Source organism: Phaenicophaeus curvirostris, chromosome 1, assembly GCF_032191515.1.
Source record: "Phaenicophaeus curvirostris isolate KB17595 chromosome 1, BPBGC_Pcur_1.0, whole genome shotgun sequence".
NCBI classification, from domain to species: domain Eukaryota; kingdom Metazoa; phylum Chordata; class Aves; order Cuculiformes; family Cuculidae; genus Phaenicophaeus; species Phaenicophaeus curvirostris.
Window position 1 is genome coordinate 24,404,534 of NC_091392.1, and position 17,186 is coordinate 24,421,719.

The 17,186-nt window shown below is 38.3% G+C and overlaps 2 protein-coding genes across 6 annotated transcripts in view; one reads left to right on the top strand and one right to left on the bottom strand.

The window, feature by feature from the left end:
• The window catches only part of TSPAN12 (tetraspanin 12), a 42,705-nt gene extending 36,086 nt beyond the window's left edge, over positions 1-6,619 (top strand). For all 4 annotated transcript variants that reach the window (XM_069850532.1, XM_069850557.1, XM_069850540.1 and 1 more), the window contains one exon: positions 5,071-6,619. In XM_069850532.1, the coding sequence (XP_069706633.1) occupies positions 5,071-5,376 (306 nt within the window). In that variant the 3' untranslated portion in view covers positions 5,377-6,619. The remainder of the gene's footprint in view (positions 1-5,070) is intronic.
• A 3,516-nt stretch (positions 6,620-10,135) lies between these two features.
• KCND2 (potassium voltage-gated channel subfamily D member 2) overlaps positions 10,136-17,186 on the bottom strand; it is a 270,455-nt gene continuing 263,404 nt past the window's right edge. For both annotated transcript variants that reach the window (XM_069850764.1, XM_069850754.1), the window contains exons 6-7: positions 14,972-15,219; positions 10,136-13,354 (exon numbers count right to left, since the gene is read on the bottom strand). In XM_069850764.1, coding sequence (XP_069706865.1) covers positions 13,177-13,354; positions 14,972-15,219 — 426 coding nt within the window. In that variant the 3' untranslated portion in view covers positions 10,136-13,176. The remainder of the gene's footprint in view (positions 13,355-14,971; positions 15,220-17,186) is intronic.

The following is a 17,186-nucleotide window of genomic DNA, read 5'->3' on the forward strand; positions in this document are numbered from 1 at the left end:
TGTCATTTAATAGAAAACTAATTTTTGAACTTCGGAACAGGAAGCTCAAAAATTTCTGAGAGGCAGTATTAGTCACTGAAGTGTCTTGTTGAAGTTGTAAGGTTTTCTCATCTCATCTTTTCTGCTAACATTTCATACTCACGAGAACATTCCAGGAGAATTGTTCTCCATGTACTTTGTATATCCAGGTACTTTTGGTTCTACTTGGAGAAAATAAATATCCAAAGATGATAATGATGTTGAACATAAGGGCAATGTTAAGACCTACTTGATAAAAAGAAAGACTGCCTGGCTTTTTTTGCTAAAAGAACCTTGAAAGGCACTTTTATGGTTCTTTCTCAGCCATACAACAGAGCGTTTTGGATGCATTCAGCTCTTAGAAAAAAATGTCTTTTTGGTTTGCTGTTGCAGAATCTGTTCCAAATGTGGCTGTGTTCTGTTTTGCCAGCCACAAAACCACTCCATTGCTCTTTGAGCTTTGTACAATATTTGGTTGGCAAAACATTCTTTTTTTCCATGGTGCTTGCCTGTGGGTTGTCTCACAGACTCGTACAGTATACTTGTTGATATGTTTATCAATATCATGCAAACCCAGCTTGCAAGGCTAATCTGTCTAACTCCTGCTTTGGAGAATTGAAGGAGAAAAGCTTTTTAGAAAGTGATTCAAAACAAACTTGCGTAGTATGGTGGTTTGAGAGGGAGTCTGAGGAGATTAGCCTTGCTAGCCTAAAATTGGCTTATGTAAATGCTTCTCAAGCCCGTTCTGGTTCTTCAGAAAAATTCTGTTTAGTACTGCAGAAAACTGAATTTTGGTTCAGCTAGGATTGATAAAATTGTTTTCTTGTAGCTGCGCTGTGAGTTTCTGCTGAGACCTAGGAGCTTTCTGTTGTCTAAATTGGAATTCTTCACAATATATTTTTTGTAGAAAGAAAGGTGACTGACTTATAGTTCTTCTTGAGAGTATTTTTGGCAGGAATCACGTTTCCCCTCCTGGATTTTGCAAGCTGCTTTTTGTATGCTTTAGTCTTCTTGGACTGCTTCTGTTCTGATGAGCTTCACCTTTGGTGCCTTTCATGGATCAGACTCACTTTAGGGTGAGCGTGGTTGTGAGGGAGGTGTCAGATGACCATGTGGTCCTGGAGGTTCATTGTAATCTGAGGACAAGGGGAGCTTTGCCCATCATGTGAGTGGGAACTGTTGCCTAGATAAAATGATTGGTAGAAGGTGATATCTTTAATAAAATCAAAATTACATGTTCAGTATTTTTTCTTTTTTAACCATAAGTATGCTTATACATTCAGTGTACTCAAAATTTGAGTATGCAACAGATTTGTTCAGTATAATGATGGTTTATCTTTTCTGCTCTGAGATGTGCCTTATTTAAGATCTGGTTCTTATTCTACAATGTTGCAATAAATGAGGAGTATATGCTTTCCATTTTAACACTGAAAATATAAAATGGCCTTTGTAATAAATATGAATTAGGCCTTTAATCCATAGCTCTGTAGGACTTTGATTGTTTCAAAGTTTTATACTGTTTTTGAGTTGTCAAGAAGAGCTTGCTGTTTAGTGACAAACTTACTTTTGCTGTGGAAAGTATATTTATATGCTCTTGAATTGCAAGCTACCAACTATGAATGTGTCACATAAGCAGAAAGAAAATGTGTGAATGTGAGGATAACAGGAGTGGCTGGATATTTCTCAATTTTGAAACTGGTTTTGAACGTGTAGTAGAGCAGAACTGTAAGCACATCATTAAACGGAGGGAGGCAGTCTATCTAGATCAGGCATAATTTGTCTCAGTTATGTGTCTGTACTGCAGGAGATGTAGGCATTAATGATATTGCTCTCTGTTAATGGATGTTTCCTCTAGGCAACAAATGAACAGAATTTGAATACTGCTGTGGTTGAGCATTTTTAAATTATGACCAGCATGTACCTTCATCCCTTCAAGTTATCGGAAGTATTGAAATGCAGCCAGTTTCTCTGTAATTAAAACCAAATTTGGAAAGTAGTATGATTACAACAGTGTCTTCGAGTTAGATTAAAAAAAAGACACCACTGTGACAGTTTTTATTTCTTATCAAGTTCAATTATGTTGCTTTTGCTACAGTGTTTGGGGTTTTTTGGTTTGGTTTTTTTCCTTCAAGTTTTATAAAATCCACACTTACTCTTTGTTTTATGTTAATGTTTAGAGAATGACACAGTCAAATGATGAACGGAGCAAAGACATTGAAATCCTTTAGTTTACTCTGGTACAGTTATCATATAGTACATTAATTTCATTTAGATCCTAAATGAAAAATCTGTTGACTGCATTGTGAATTTTGTGTGTGAGGCAAGACTCATCAAACACATTCAGGACTATAGCATTTGAAATTGTTGGTTTTGGGGAATTTCAGTGTGATTGAAAACTGTTAGTTTTCATGTCCCGTCTTTAGATTCTATCACTTTGATCAATTGTGTTCTTTTCATAGAAAAGCTATAAGAAGTATGTAGTGAGGATATAAATGCAAAAATGACATTTTGAACATAGTGCCCTTTTTGATGGGTTCCTGGTGTCTTCTGCTGGGACCAATACCTTTTATAGAATGAATTTTTCACTTGGTTGGAAAAGACCTTTGAGATCATTAAGTCCAACTGTAGCTGTCCACTGCTAAACTATATCCCTGAGCACTACGTCTAGAAGTCTTTTAAATACCCCCAGAGATGGTGACTAACACCTCCCTGAGTAGCCTGTTCCAGTGCCCGATAAGCCTTTTGGTGAAGAATTTTTTCCTAATGTTGAGTCTGAACCTTCCCTGGTGCAACTTGAGACCATTTCCTCTCATCCTGTTGCATGTCACTTGGGAGAAGAGACCAACACCCACCTTGCTACAACCTCCTTTCAGGGAGTTATAGGCAGTCATAAGACTCCATTTCTCTAGGCTGTATAACTCTAGTTCCCTCATCTGCTTCTCGTAAGGCTTGTTCTCCAGCCCCTTTATCAGCTTTGTTGCCCTTCTCTGGACACGCTCCATCAGCTCATTGTCCTTCTTGTAGTGAGGGGCCCGAAACTGAACACAGTATTCAAAGTGCGGCCTTACTGATGCCAAGCACATGGGCAGAATCACTTCCCTTCTTGTACTTCCCTGGCCACGCTGTTTCTGATACAGGTCAAGATGCCATGGGCCTTCTTGGCCACTTGGGCACACTGCTGACTCATATTCAACCAGATGTCAACCAACACCCTCAGTAGCTGTAGTGTTATTCCATCTGGATTATTACTCTGAATTTTCGCTTAGTGGCTGTGTTCCTTTGGTTTCTGTTCTGTGAAGCCCTGTAAAGTTTAGAGTAGGCAGTAAGCATGGCCTAGAGTACCTCAGGAGCTACTCTTGAACTTTTTATCCTTTCTGAGACTGAGCATCACCTTTCCTGAGCAGCAAGCACCATAGCTTGTGTTTTACTCTGTTGTCCAGTAGTTTCCAGAACTGGGGTATCATTGCTGCCTTATGAGGGCTTTAGAGCTTTCCTCAAGCCTTTTACAGTAGTTAGTCATTTAATTAAGCAACTTTGGAACATGCACTGATGGATTGGAAAGAGGATGAGGAGTCAAAAGAGCAACTACTCTTTCTAAATTTCCTTTTCTAGGAAGCATCGACTTGTGATGTTTTAACATAGTTCTTGTTCATCATACTTTTCCTTTGTAAAAAATGTTAGTTATTATTCTTTTATTGGTTTGGATTTACACTTCCCAATGGCAGGGAAGGGTTGTGTATGTGACCATCCTCCTAGTACTGCATGTGGATGGTCAGCTCTTTGGAGCAGGGTCTAGCTGCCTGCCTAGTTTTGTGGAGAACCTGATGCAGAGTGGGTTGTTACAGCTGCCTTCACTATGGTTAATGACACAAAACAAGGCAGTAGTGTAGTGGGCTGACTTTCAGTCTTAAATGTCTGCACAGCCTCTACTGAGGTAACATTTAGTGGGATGTGTCTGGGGACTTGCGTTGCTTTAGAGCTGTAGGTAACCCAAGTCTGACTGGGGGCCAGAGATGGCCCAGGATGGGGAAAAGTGTGGAAACCACTATGCCAAACCAGTTCATTTCTGAACTGGTAAATTTCCCTGTCATTTTTCTTTTTTTCCTTTAAGTAGCCCAACACAAGATAAGATAAAACTGGCTCTTTGTGTACTACCAGCATGATCACTGACAGAGATGGTTCTGCATTCAGATCAGAAATTAACCCAATTTATTTTAAAATGTAGTTTACAGATAGGGAAGGTAGGCAGTGTGTAACTAACATAAAAGAATAGGCTTTTTGCAATGAGGAAATGCTTCTAGCTCAAGAATAAAACACAGGAGTAATGCCACACATATGTTGTATTATTACTAGTAAGTACTAAGTAAAATCTGTAACCACTGTTTTGTAAATTTGTCAGAAGTCCTCTAGTAAATGTTATTCTGTTCCATGTTCCTTACTCAGTGTCTGGAATGTAATGATTTTTCTTCTCCCTAGGGACCTTCTGTGGTACTAATAAGCTGGCACATGATAAGTCCTGATAAAACACTGAAAATGAAAAGGGGAAGAAACACTGTTAAGGTTATGTAACTCTGTAGATCTTTCCTAGAATATTGTTTTAACTTCAGATTGTGGTATTATTTGTAGGAAAAAGTCTGAAGAGTTTAAAATAATTGACAACCTCAAAGTTCTGCAATTTAAGGAGAGAAACAAGATAACTAATAGTACTTAATGACTTCTGACCTTTACAAAAACAGCCGAGTTTCTTTATAAATCGGTGATAGTTGATGGGAACTCATATCAGCTTTTAGTGATTTCTGAATTGAAGTGTAGCCCATATACCTTGGAGCTTGTTACATGCAGTAAACTCTCAAGTGTATGAGAAAACTTAAAATGGCATTATGGAAGCAATTAAAAACTAGGCAAAATAATTTTCAAAGTGTTGTTTAGAGGAGGTAAGAGAGAAGTTTTGAGGAACTAGAAAAGCCAGCGCTAGGCAGTATAAGCTAAATCTTGGCAACTGCAAGCCAAATAACATTGACTTAAGTTTTTTCTTCTGGTTTTGTTTCATAGGGATGCGGTAAAAAAATGTACACTTTTCTGAGGGGGACGAAGCAATTGCAAGTGCTGAGATTTCTAGGAATCTCTATTGGAGTAACACAGATCCTGGCGATGATCCTCACTGTTACTTTATTGTGGGCTCTGTACTATGACAGAAGGGATCCTGGGGCGGATCAGATCATGACCCTGAAGACTGATGCCTCACAGCAGCTGTCGTGTCATTCCGTAGAGCTACTGAAACCAAGCCTAACAAGGATCTTTGAACACTCATCCATGGCAAACAGCTTTAATACACACTTTGAAATGGAAGAGCTATAGGTGATGCAATAAATCTGAGAGGTCACAAAGGGTTTTAATTGTTTTTTTGTTGGGGTTTTTTTCTGTTTCATCAAGTATGCCAAATACACCGGTCTTCATCTGCATCAGAAGACGGCTAATGAATGGAGGAGGCCAACTTAGAAAGAAGGATAAGCCAGACAGCCTTTTGGCCGTGGCCTCAGCCATGAAACAGAGTTGCTTTTGCTTGTTTGTTTTTCAAAAGGCACTCATTCACTGGGCACAGCAATATTTAACTTATTGTCACAAGCTGTGGGATATGTAAAATACTGATTAATTCACAGGCAGATAGACAGAACCTCTTAGGAAGCATCACAGGAAAGGAAGAGAAATGCTCATCTTCTGAAGAAACAACTGTGCTATCAACAAACAAAATGTGACTTCATATGAAATTGACTTTTACCTTTTTAATAAGCCATTTGGAAAATGTCTTAATCAGGGATCTGTGTATATATAATTTGTGTGGTTTTGTGTGTGCATGGAAAGCAGAACTACAATTCAAGTCAATACTTGGATTTAAAAATTTGCAAGATTTGTAAAAAGAGCAAGATCTTTTTTCTAACAAAACCTTTATCTTAGCTGTTGTTAAAGACATTCTAAAACTTCTATTTTTATCTAACAACTGTTTAATTTTAAATTTTAAATATATTAAACAGGAATTAAAAACAAAACTATGACTCTGGACAATAGACTTCAGTTTTCTGAGTAATTCTTCTTTGAAACAGTTTGTTCTATGGACTACTTCATAGTAAAAAGAAAAGAGAAAACCTTAAACATTCTTTCCAAACTGGGAATCAGCATGGGAGTAGCACATTTTTATAAATAAATCTTTTCTCCTGTCTATGATTCCTATGAAGGTAGAAACAAAAGACTACAAGGAAAATGCTTACAGTTCTGGATGCTATTGCAATAATTGTAAAAGTATGTAAGGAGAAATTATACTTTGGCTTCTTCATTAAGAGCTCTCTAGTGGCTTAAAATGCCAACTAGAAACAGAGTTAAAATGTATTTATTGAGGTGGGGAAAGTGCATTTTACTGTATTTTTATGAACAATGTTTATTTCTTAGGATTATTTTTACAGTTGGCCTTGCTCCTGAATTATGTATTTGTTCCACTGATTACAGTAGTTTGTGGCAAATGGGTTTTTACATAATATTACATTTTAAAAAAATCTTTCATTTGTTTTTGAATTTGTAAAAGAAAAAAGCAAGGTATGATTTGGTAGACAATAAAATTACTTTTCTCTTAAATTCAGTAGTGACTTTTTATTTTCAAGTCTTAGAGTGTGAATGCTTTGGGTGGGAGTTGGGAGGCTCCTCCTGGTAGTGAGAGTTAATTTGATGTGTCTTTACCCATTCCACTTATTCTGTCATGGAGAAACTGCATTGTAAATTTCATTCTCATTTTTTATTGCTTCTGAGAAAGCTTCTTAAGGGCTCATGAAATTAAGCTCTCCAGTTGTGTGGGCTGTTGTTTGGCTTTTAGCAGTCTACATGTGGGTGTAATTATTTTGTGGGTAGTATTGCAAGCAAGATTACCTTTCTGCTTTTGTACCTCTCCTACAGAGATACTAATACTTACTTTGAGCATTAAGAAAAAGGCTAAAGGATCAGACTTGCCCAAAATTTTGCTTGGAGTGGTTTTATCTGAAATTCTTTTTCATGCACTGTTTGGGAAGCCTTGTTGCCCAGCGTTACTGCAGACTTCCATCCTTTCCACCACTCGGCCTGGGCAGCGTTGCTGCAGCTGAGGGTTCCTACGTAGAAAAAGAGCAGGTGTTGGAGAACAGACCTGGGCTGCCTCCTGGCTGACTTCGGAGTGCTACAGAGTAGATTGAGCTATTATTGGGGTTTTGTCCTATTAAAAAAAAAAATAATGTCAAACCATAAACTGAGGAATCTTTTAATTGTGGATTGCACATGGTTGACATGTACACATGAATCCACATTCCAGCTGAATGTGGTTTACAGCTGAATGCAGGGAAATTCACCATAAGGAATGTAAAAAAGGGTAAGAAGAAATCCTGCCCGTTGTCTAGGAAATCCTGATGCCTAGAGTTTTACCCAACTAGTGTCTGTGGAAGCTTCCTTAGCTATGCCTCAGCTATCCTGAGTCTTTCCATGGGAGTACTCCCTAGGTGACCACTGAGGGTTTGCAGCATAATTATTTCTGTCCAGCTTAGAGCTCATGAAGGAAAAAAAATACGGCAAATTCGTTGGAGAAGTCCGTAGCTAGAATTGGAGATACTGACAGCCCAGGTAATTTTGTTTTAGGCTTCACAGGTGGTAATGAAGCACTGCCACTAGCTGTAGTCGGGTTATTTTAAGAGCAAAGGGACTGTTTGGCGTAGGGCCGCTTTGATACAGAACCAATTTCCCAGACCAGTGAACATCTGCAGTCACAGTAACCTCGCTTGGGCTTGGCTACCCAAATCCTGAGCCAGTCTGCATTCAGTTGGTGCTAGTTTCATTAGGGAAAAGATCCGCAGGCCAGGAATGATGGAAGTTTTCCATTTCCTAGTAAGGACTACTGATAAGTGTTCTGGGAAAGAATCCTTCTATTTTGAGTGTCTAACCACACCTGCTGAAATAGGTATCAGCTGTAAATAGTGATGCTTTCAAACTTTTTTTCTTTCACTGTGCTCAGGCTATGAGGCATCTCTGGTTTTTTTTCTAGGGCTTGTTCAAAGAACCTTAAAATTGACTGACTGAGCTGCGTGAGCCTGTTCTTTTCCTGTAGAGCTTTAGGACATACGTAGGAGAGAGGCTGCTTAGCAAGAGGGGAACATTTAAGAGATACTTTCAGTGGTGAAAACTACTTAATCCCTTTTATTTCCTCCTTCCCTCAGTTTTGCAGGATTACCTTGGAGGAGAAGGGTGCAGTGTTTTTTCTTCACTGCAGCATGAAGTGTAATGAACCAAATCTTTCTTGTTGCAACAAGCAACTATGGAGCTGCTCCTTAATGTTTTTCACAGATCGCTTGGTGTTGAGAAAAGCAGTTGTGTTGGAAAAGGCATCACCCCCTGCACACATCAGGGGTTTCTGTTCAGACCAGTGAATCACAGTGATTTTGTGGGACTATGCCTGTAGTGGTGGGGCTGAGTATAGTTTACATGACACAGTTATTACTCGGGACCACAGGGATGCTCTTAGAAGGCAAAATTCACTATTTGTGGTCATTGGACAAGGCAGTCATTCAGCTGCCAGCAGGTTGTATGACAAGGCTTTCTGGAGGAATTGCAACTGTTTTCTGTTCTTTATAACAGCTCATTTTGTAAAAACAACCCATAAATATAAGGGAAATTATAAAGAATAAAGAGTAAAAAGAGAAGCTGTTGGTCACAGCAACTATGCAGTTAAAAATAATGGAGACAGATTTTTTCAAATAGTTTTTAAGCTTTTTTACCACAAAAGCATTATGTTTAATTCATATGAGTTGCTATTATTGAATTGAGTTTGTATCTAAAATTTCAAAACTCGTGTATGATTGACTAAGTTTCTTAAAATTAGGATGTCCCAAATACTTCAGAATTTTTTATGCATCTACTTGTTTTTTATTCAGTGCTTCCCCATCGTCAGTTTTCTTGTACATAGACACTGCGAAAATGAGTACCTTAAAAATAGATAAGTAGATAATGCAAGTAGGTAAGAAACTTAGCTGTCCAGGTAATTAGGTACATCTTACAGCCTTTGTCAGTAGAAATATGTTGTTCACTCCTGATTGGTCTTTCAACTGCATATTTACTTATCCTGACAGCTGATTGCTATTCCAGAACACCTGAAAATCTTCAGATGTTTCCATAGTCAATGGGAAAATAAAATCCTCGTGGGCCCCAGATGTGGTTGAGAAAGCATAATGACCTCCTAAGCACCCTCTCTGCCCAGAACTTTATGATCCTGTGAGTTCACTAATGTATCCTCCTCCAGAGCAGTTTCCTCTCCCAGAGCTACCCTCCTCCTGGAGCAGCTGAGGTTGCATCGTGTTCTCAGCTGTGAAAGCCTCTCAACAGTCACTTGAGTTTACACAGCAAGTACATCCAAAACCTTAGAATGTGAAGTGTATGCTTCCAGTTAGTTGCCAGTAGCTGTTTTATGGGATGGCAGTCATTCTTAAAAATGCTCTGGGATGGCTCACGGGCAGGTATTAGTTTTACCTCTTCTCCTCCCCTGCTCCGGCCAAGAGCATTAAGCTCCTGGCAGAGGCAGTTAACACATGTGCCAGTGCTACAGTGCACACGGCTGATAGATCAGCATCATCTGCACTGCCGTTTGTGCTTTGTAAGCGATACACAGTGTGCCAGTACCTGCTGTTATGCCGCAAAAGGAGTTTGATCTTGTCTGTCCACTAATATTTTAACAAGACTATCTGATATCAGGTCTGGGGTGGCTCTGTAGCCTGGATAATTCAGCAGAGCAGTTGGTGTCAGGACTTACTGAAAACGTAGCAGATGCTTTTTAAAACTACAGATAGAGAGGTGGAGTTTATATTATTTGAAGCAATTTTCTCTGCTACTGCAGGCTAGGAAGGGGAAGGTGTTGGCCACCCACAGAAGAGAAAGGCAGCCAAGTCTTCTGGAGCTGTGGCATCCCGGTCTTGGTAGCTCTGGAATGTCTTAGATGCACTCACAGCTTGCTTGGAATTAGTGTTGGAGACACTCATTGTCCTTAAGTTTAGTGATGCTTCAAACTTATTAGGAAAAAAACTGTTCCATGAATAAGTTATTGCAAAACCAGGTTGACCCATTCAAGCATGCAGATGTTTTATTTAAATATTCCTCAAATGTCTATTTATTCAGCATAATGCATGTATTATGCTGCCTTCTGAAATACGATATATGACTGTCAAACAAAATTGTCAAAACAACAACCTCGGTTTCTTTGTATGATACACAGAAATAATTACATTTCATGTACAGTACAGATGCATTTTACACGGTCATCAACAGTCATTCACTACCAAAACAGCATTTAAATCACCTAAAACACCAAAAGAATTTGTATTTCCCAAATTCAGAATAAATTAATGATTTTGCATGTGACACGTGGAAATAGGAGACAGGACTGGAATCTTGCAAAATCATACTAAATTATTCATTAAGCTGCATTTTAAAAATGAAAGTACAAGTTGCTCCAGGGATATAACTGTTATGCAAGTGTATTGCTGTAGTGCGTACTTTTTAGTCCATATGAAAAGGAGAATGAAGAGATTTTAAAAGACATGTGACCTGTCTCAGTCAGTAGGTTTCCTGGGTTGTATGTATTCTGTCTCAAAGTGAGTTTCGTAACTGCCTTTTTCGTTATTTATCTGGTGTAACTAGTGAAGTACCACCATGTAACAGAAAAAAAGTTGTTGTAGACAGCTAATACTAAGGCAGTTTTTATCTCAAAAGGTGAGGACCAAGCTATTTTTGTATGAGTAACCATGGGTAGAAGTAGGGTGCAAGTAAAAGATCTGGGTCCACTCTGCCTCTCTTAAACCCCATTAAAACTTATTTAACCCACCAGCTTCAGCAGATCTGCTGCAATTTTCCAGCAGAGTGAAAGAGAGCAACATCAGGTAATCCACCTTAGCAGAGTTCCTCAAGACCGAGCACCTCTCTGGGTCGGAGCACAGCCTGTGTTTCTGCTCTCTACTAAGGTTTGAAAGACACGTAGAAGCTCAGTTTACAATGAGCCAGTTATTCTGATTTGCAGACAAAGTGGAAAAAGTGGGAAACCGCAAATTAACCAAGCTTCCGAATAAGTACATGATAAAAGAGTAATGCATGACACTATATACTCCTTTTAACTGCAGTTTAATTCTAGTATGTGCTATCGTTGTATTTTGGTGTACGTACTGTAGCATGATAGTCCATCGTCTACTCTTCAGTCTCTATAGACAGGTAGAAAGACCAGTATTTGTGTGCAGTAAAAAGTGTATTGGCAGCAAGTTTGTTTTTTAGTGGGTATTTCCTCTTAATGTAAATTTTCAGGTCAGTAGAATGCTAGCAAATACTGTACTGAAATATACACTACTCAAACTATTAAGTATCTGTGTTAATCATTTATTGTAATGGCATCTAATGCACTGAGCCTTTTGATTCATATGCATATTTTATTTTGCAGACATGCAATTATTTCTGATCCAGTGTTTTTGATGTATAAATGTATGTATTGATATGCACATATTCCATGTATATTTGATGTATATGATGTATGGTATGTCCTGTATATAAGAAGCATTATGATACATCTCCTAATGCACTCTCATGAAGAAAAATGATACTTTTTTTGTCAGATAGGTTTCTGGTAGCATCAATGTCTTTTAAAAATGAAGCCAAAAAGCCTTCATAGTAGAGCCTTCATATTAGCTTTTACAGCTGCACGTGGGTAAATTCCAATTGAAATAAATTATATTTTTATAGGTTTGGGATCCATTATTCTATCAGTATTCTTAAGTAATTAAATATCTTCACACAATATAAATTCTTAAACAAATCTTAGGATGCAAGTTTACAGATAATTAGAAGAAGAATTTAGCCATCTTTTTACTGAACATCTTTCAGTACCTTCCAGTATAGCCAATAGTTTGGATGCTGCAGGATGTCAACAAGGAAGATTTGGACAGAAGTGCTAGCTGACCCCCAGACCACCTTTGTTGTAATTTTTATTCAAATGGAATTGATCCTGCAAGAGTACACTGGAACGAAAGGTTTGTTCTAAAAATACAAATGTCGACAAGATATCTATGGAAGAAAAGACTCTGTTGATTCAGCAAGTAGCCTTGAAATCCCAGACAGTATGGTGATGTTGGAGTGGACAACAGACTTTCATAGGAATAGAGGACAGTGAACAAAAAGAACAATGACTGAATAGCACATTCATGGTGCACAGTTTTGCTGTAAGATTATTTAAATGTTTGCCTTTAGAAGTATGTAGTGTAAATGAAGCTGTGTAAAGTACCTTAAAAAAAAGAAATCCTGATTCCTGATACAACAGGTGTACAATGACTTATTGCAGTTGTAACAGTACCTAGGAAGCAAGATAAAACAATAGTAAATATTGAACTAACTGAACACCTTTAGTTCACTAATGAGTGTTTGAATAAGAAATACTGCATTTTTTTCAAAGGGAAGTTATTTGTACAACTACCATGGAACATTAACAATCAGCTGTTGTAAGTGCACAGAAATGCCCCTTTCTACAGTAATATTTTATCATGCCTAATCTGAAAAACAACAAAAGTAAAGTGAGATCACAGCTCCAAATAATTTCAGCATGCATTATGGTTGTAGTTCTTTCAGTCAGTACAAACATATTTCATATAAGCATTTTTTTCTTTCAATTTTTGACAGTTTTTCAACAAGTTTGTGGTTTAGTAATAGGAAAAAAAGACATGTTATCAAAATGTTTCTTGTTGTTTTGCATTCAGCAGGAACACAGAGGTTTGTTTCTATTTTTTGTTTTGTGGTTTTTTTTTTTCCTAAAAAGAGCTCTCATGATAAGAAGAAGCATCAATGGGGACATTTCATTGTGCTCATATAGTAAGTCAAGATGGTCACAGAAGATTCCACCGTGCGTCATTTTGAATAAGGGGTAGGAAACGCCTTTTGGTTCACACGCTATGACACAGAAACCCACAAAGTGTTTTGTTTCTCCTGAACCTCTTGGTCTGCAGCTGCTGGCGCACATGTCAAGGGGCATTGTCTTTGTCAGCTCTCTCATTCCTCGCCGCTCATTTCTCACCTCTTGAACTCTGCTCGCAAGTGGTCTTTATGCTAATTTATAAATAATTCCTTATTTTATAAAGCAGATACTCTGACAATGTTTCCTCCCGAATACTCAGGAGAATCTGGCCTATCATCTCCTTCAGGTGTGGTGACTGGAGGTGTCGGGATGCTAATTATTGCTGTGGTGACATAAGGCTGCTCACAGTTTAGTTTAACACACTCTTCCACTTTGGCATTTAAGCTGGAACGGCTGGAGGAAGAAACAAAAATCCATGAGGAAAGAAAGTTCACATCACTGCAAACCTCCTGTGTGCCCAATTTCGCTCCCTGAGCCAACCATCTCCATCCTGCCTCGTTAGAGAGCTCAGAGGAGCAAAGCAGCACCGCTCCACCACCCTGCACTCCAGCACCAGGTGGTCCATGGCTATGTCTATGGACAGACCCCCTTTCTCCCTTCCTTCCCACCTTTTCAGCACTTCCAAAGGTTTCTCAGCCCACCACCTAAGTGTCTCTAAGCAGGGGAAGCATTTGAACTGCTCTGTGGGGAACAATCTTAACATAGCCAAGTGACTTTCTATTCAGGAAAGCGGAAAGTAAGGGGTAGTCTCAGTCTCCCACATATTTCTCCATACCATGCACATTCAAGAACATTTCGTATGTACTCCCCCAGAGCAAGACACAGTGATATATGCACTAATTAAGGTTGAGTTAACATGTTCATAGAGTTGCTGCAGTACCTCAGCATTATAAGAAGCTGTAAACATCAGACTGTTTAAAGGTGGAAATGGCATTTTGTGCTTGTGTTTTTAGCTTGTTTTTTTCTAAATACGCAATCGTGCTTTGTTTGTTCACATACTCTGTGACTGGAAGTATGGTGCACACAAGTCCTCTAGCAGAGAAAGGATGGATCCAGGCATAGTATTTTCTGAAAAGCTAAGGGGGCCAGGAGGTCTCATTGCACAGCAGCTGAAGAACTTGAGTAGCTACCAGCTGATAGGTTGTTCACGAAAGTGAAATCCAAACCTAGTAACAGTACAAAGTAAGCTACTCAAAATGTAACTTAACAAGACAATCTCTATAGCAACTAGTGCTGAAAATGCTTCTTTTTTAAATGGCAGCATGTTTGAGTACAATAGAAAACACTGCTGAGCCTCCTGAGATCTTTGCTGTGTTTTCAGAGGTGGTGTTTGCACATCAAAAAAAAAGCGAAATGGTTTACTTGTGAGAGTATGGAGATTTTCAGCAAATCACAGACTCATAAACTGCAATTTCCTCACTTTTGTATTAACTCCAGAAAATAGGAAACACAGTTTTCTTATCCATTTGATATTTTTATTTAGAAAAATCTTTCTAATGTCTATTACACTCAGGAAGCTGGGAATCAGTTTTATTTCTCTGCTCTTGAAATGTGAGGAAGTCTCATTTGCCTTAGGCTACTGAACCAAACCAGTAGAAACACCAGGCAGACCTTTTTTTCTGTTCCCACTTGCTCATCTCATATATCTGAACAGCACATTTTTTTTATGCTAAGTTTTTATTGTTATGTGTTTTTCCATGCCATATAGTATTTCGTACTTTATTTTATTTGGGGTCCCTGGATGCTATTTGCAAATAGGACACAGTAGTTTGTGGGGAGGGCATAAGAGGGCAGAAACGGATAGAGAGAGGGACTATTCTGTTATCTTGGATTAAGCTTGGAGCAAACTGATTGCAGGATGTTTCAATACTAGTGTCCATTCTTGGACAACTATTTGATTTTCATCTTTAGCCTCATAACCTGCCTGCAGAGGCCATCCGCCTCTATGTGTTTTCTCTAACAAAGAAAGGAGCTTCAGCTCTTGGTTCTCGGCTCACGCATGGGAAGTACCTGTTAGACAGAGGTGTCCTCTCCACACATCTGATCTGGATGGTGCTGAGCTCTTGTACGCTGCCTGGACGGCTGCCAGTGATAGTGGTGTTTGGGATGCGGTAAGTCTTTTTATGTCTTCGTGAGCAGCAAGTGCTGGTAACGCCTTGTTGAGATGAGAGGGAGGGGCTGTGGCTGGGGGGTCTGTTGACTGTGGAAACCTCCATACAGCTCTCTTCATAGACTTGCTCATCCACAAACTCGTGATTCTAGCCCAGAGGAACCCAACAAAGGGACAAAGCACACATAGAAAGATAATTAAAGTGAACATATTAGTCATGATTGTTTAAAAGCTTAAATTGACAAAACTGAATAAACTGGGAAAGTTAGACAGTTTATTCTTGATTATGGTGTTTAGCCCACATTAGCCTGGGCTGAATACCAATACAAATGTAAATGCTGGAACAAAAAACTCAGAGTTCTAAATAAGGAAAGGTTAATCCAAATTATTTTGTAAAATAGCACATGATTGTAGTTGGCATTATAAATATCTGTTTAATCTATGAAGTACCACAAAATAGGGGATTGTGTTTATTAATAAAAATGCAAGTGGTGCTTATGTAGATGCTCTAAATGCCATTTGGAAATAAATGAGATTTATTGTATTGCATAGGCAGTAGTGTTCTAGGGTTATCATGGAGCTGAATCCAAATTCAAGCTGGATTATGTTGACTCAGTAGGTAATTAGAGAGTTTTTCAGACATCACTGTGACTTCCACATTATCTTTGTGTGCGAGAGTATGGAATAGTGGTGTTGCTTATAGGGGGGAGGGGAGGAATTTTTTACAGTCGATTTGAAGTAGCAGCCCAAACTAAGCAGAGATTAAGATATTTTCATGTGTGAAAGCCTTGTGGTTTTTTTTGGTTTTGTTTTTTTAAATCTCTCCTGTTACTGCTGGAATCAGTCTGTATATCCTGAGAACAGTTTAAGGAGCATTTTCTGAGTTGTTTTATGCCCTACTCAGTCTCATTCACTTAAATTTGTTAGCCTGCTGCATCTTTGTGTATTAGAATGAGAAACACTATTTTTTCCCCTAAAGAATTATGCAGTAATTGGAAAGATGATGATGTTTTCCGGGAGAATTACAGTACAGTGCTAATATAAAATATGTGAGCAAAGTAGATAGAGAAACAACTGTGGCCAAGTGTTTGCTACAAATGGAAATATATAGGTATATTAATTACATTTCTTCTGTTGTTCTTCACTCAAACATAAGTTTGTGTGGAAATGACTGGTGTTGAAGAATCCCAGTTTCAAGTGATATGGAAAGATTTTGCTTGTACATTGACTTCTATAAGGCGTATGCCAGTCACAATCAAGATTTTGTATATGATCACATGGCAGACATAAAATTCAGAGAGAAAAATTATCTAATCACCATCTTTAGATTACATTCAGCAGCTTACAGTATGTTTGCCAAGAACTCTACTAGTTTTCCAATTAAAAGTAATTTTGTGCTTCCTAAAACTTTTATGGAACAACCAACTCAATCAAATTTGTAGGGTCCATTAAAGAGGGTTATTGAGTGAACTTTTAATATACACTGGAAATATTTTGAAATGATATAATGGCTTAAATGAATATATTTGATCATACTTATTAATTAACTGCTCTTAAATCAGCTAAAAGTAGCCTGTAAAATATAATTTTCAGTGCAATTATTTTCATTTTTAATGTAATCTTCACAGAATTCCATAGCATTGCCCACACTGCATTTTTTAGTGTGGAAAAGATCTTATCCTACTAACTTTAAAGAGCCAAAAAAGAGAAAATACGCCTCTGCTTAGAATCATCTGGACTGATGCTTATACCAAATGATATTTCAAAGGATGAGGTGGCACCTCACTCTTGCTGTTAAACCACGAAAAAGCAACTTGCCAGATTCCACAAGCTAAAAGCCCAGAATTCCATGTTCCCACTAAAATTTTAGGAATGCATGATCTGACCTGGCGGCTGCAGAATCCTACTTGGAACCCCTGCACACATTTTTGTCTTCATGTATCATATGAACATTTGCACCAGTAGCAGGACCCAACAAACCAGTCAAAAAGAAAGTAGATTCTATGCAGATTTAGGAAACAAGATAATACATGCTTTATAGATTTTTATTTTTTTTTACCCTCCCCTCCCCTGTTTGAAACAAGGAAAGAAGAATAGGCTTACCTATTTTCTCGT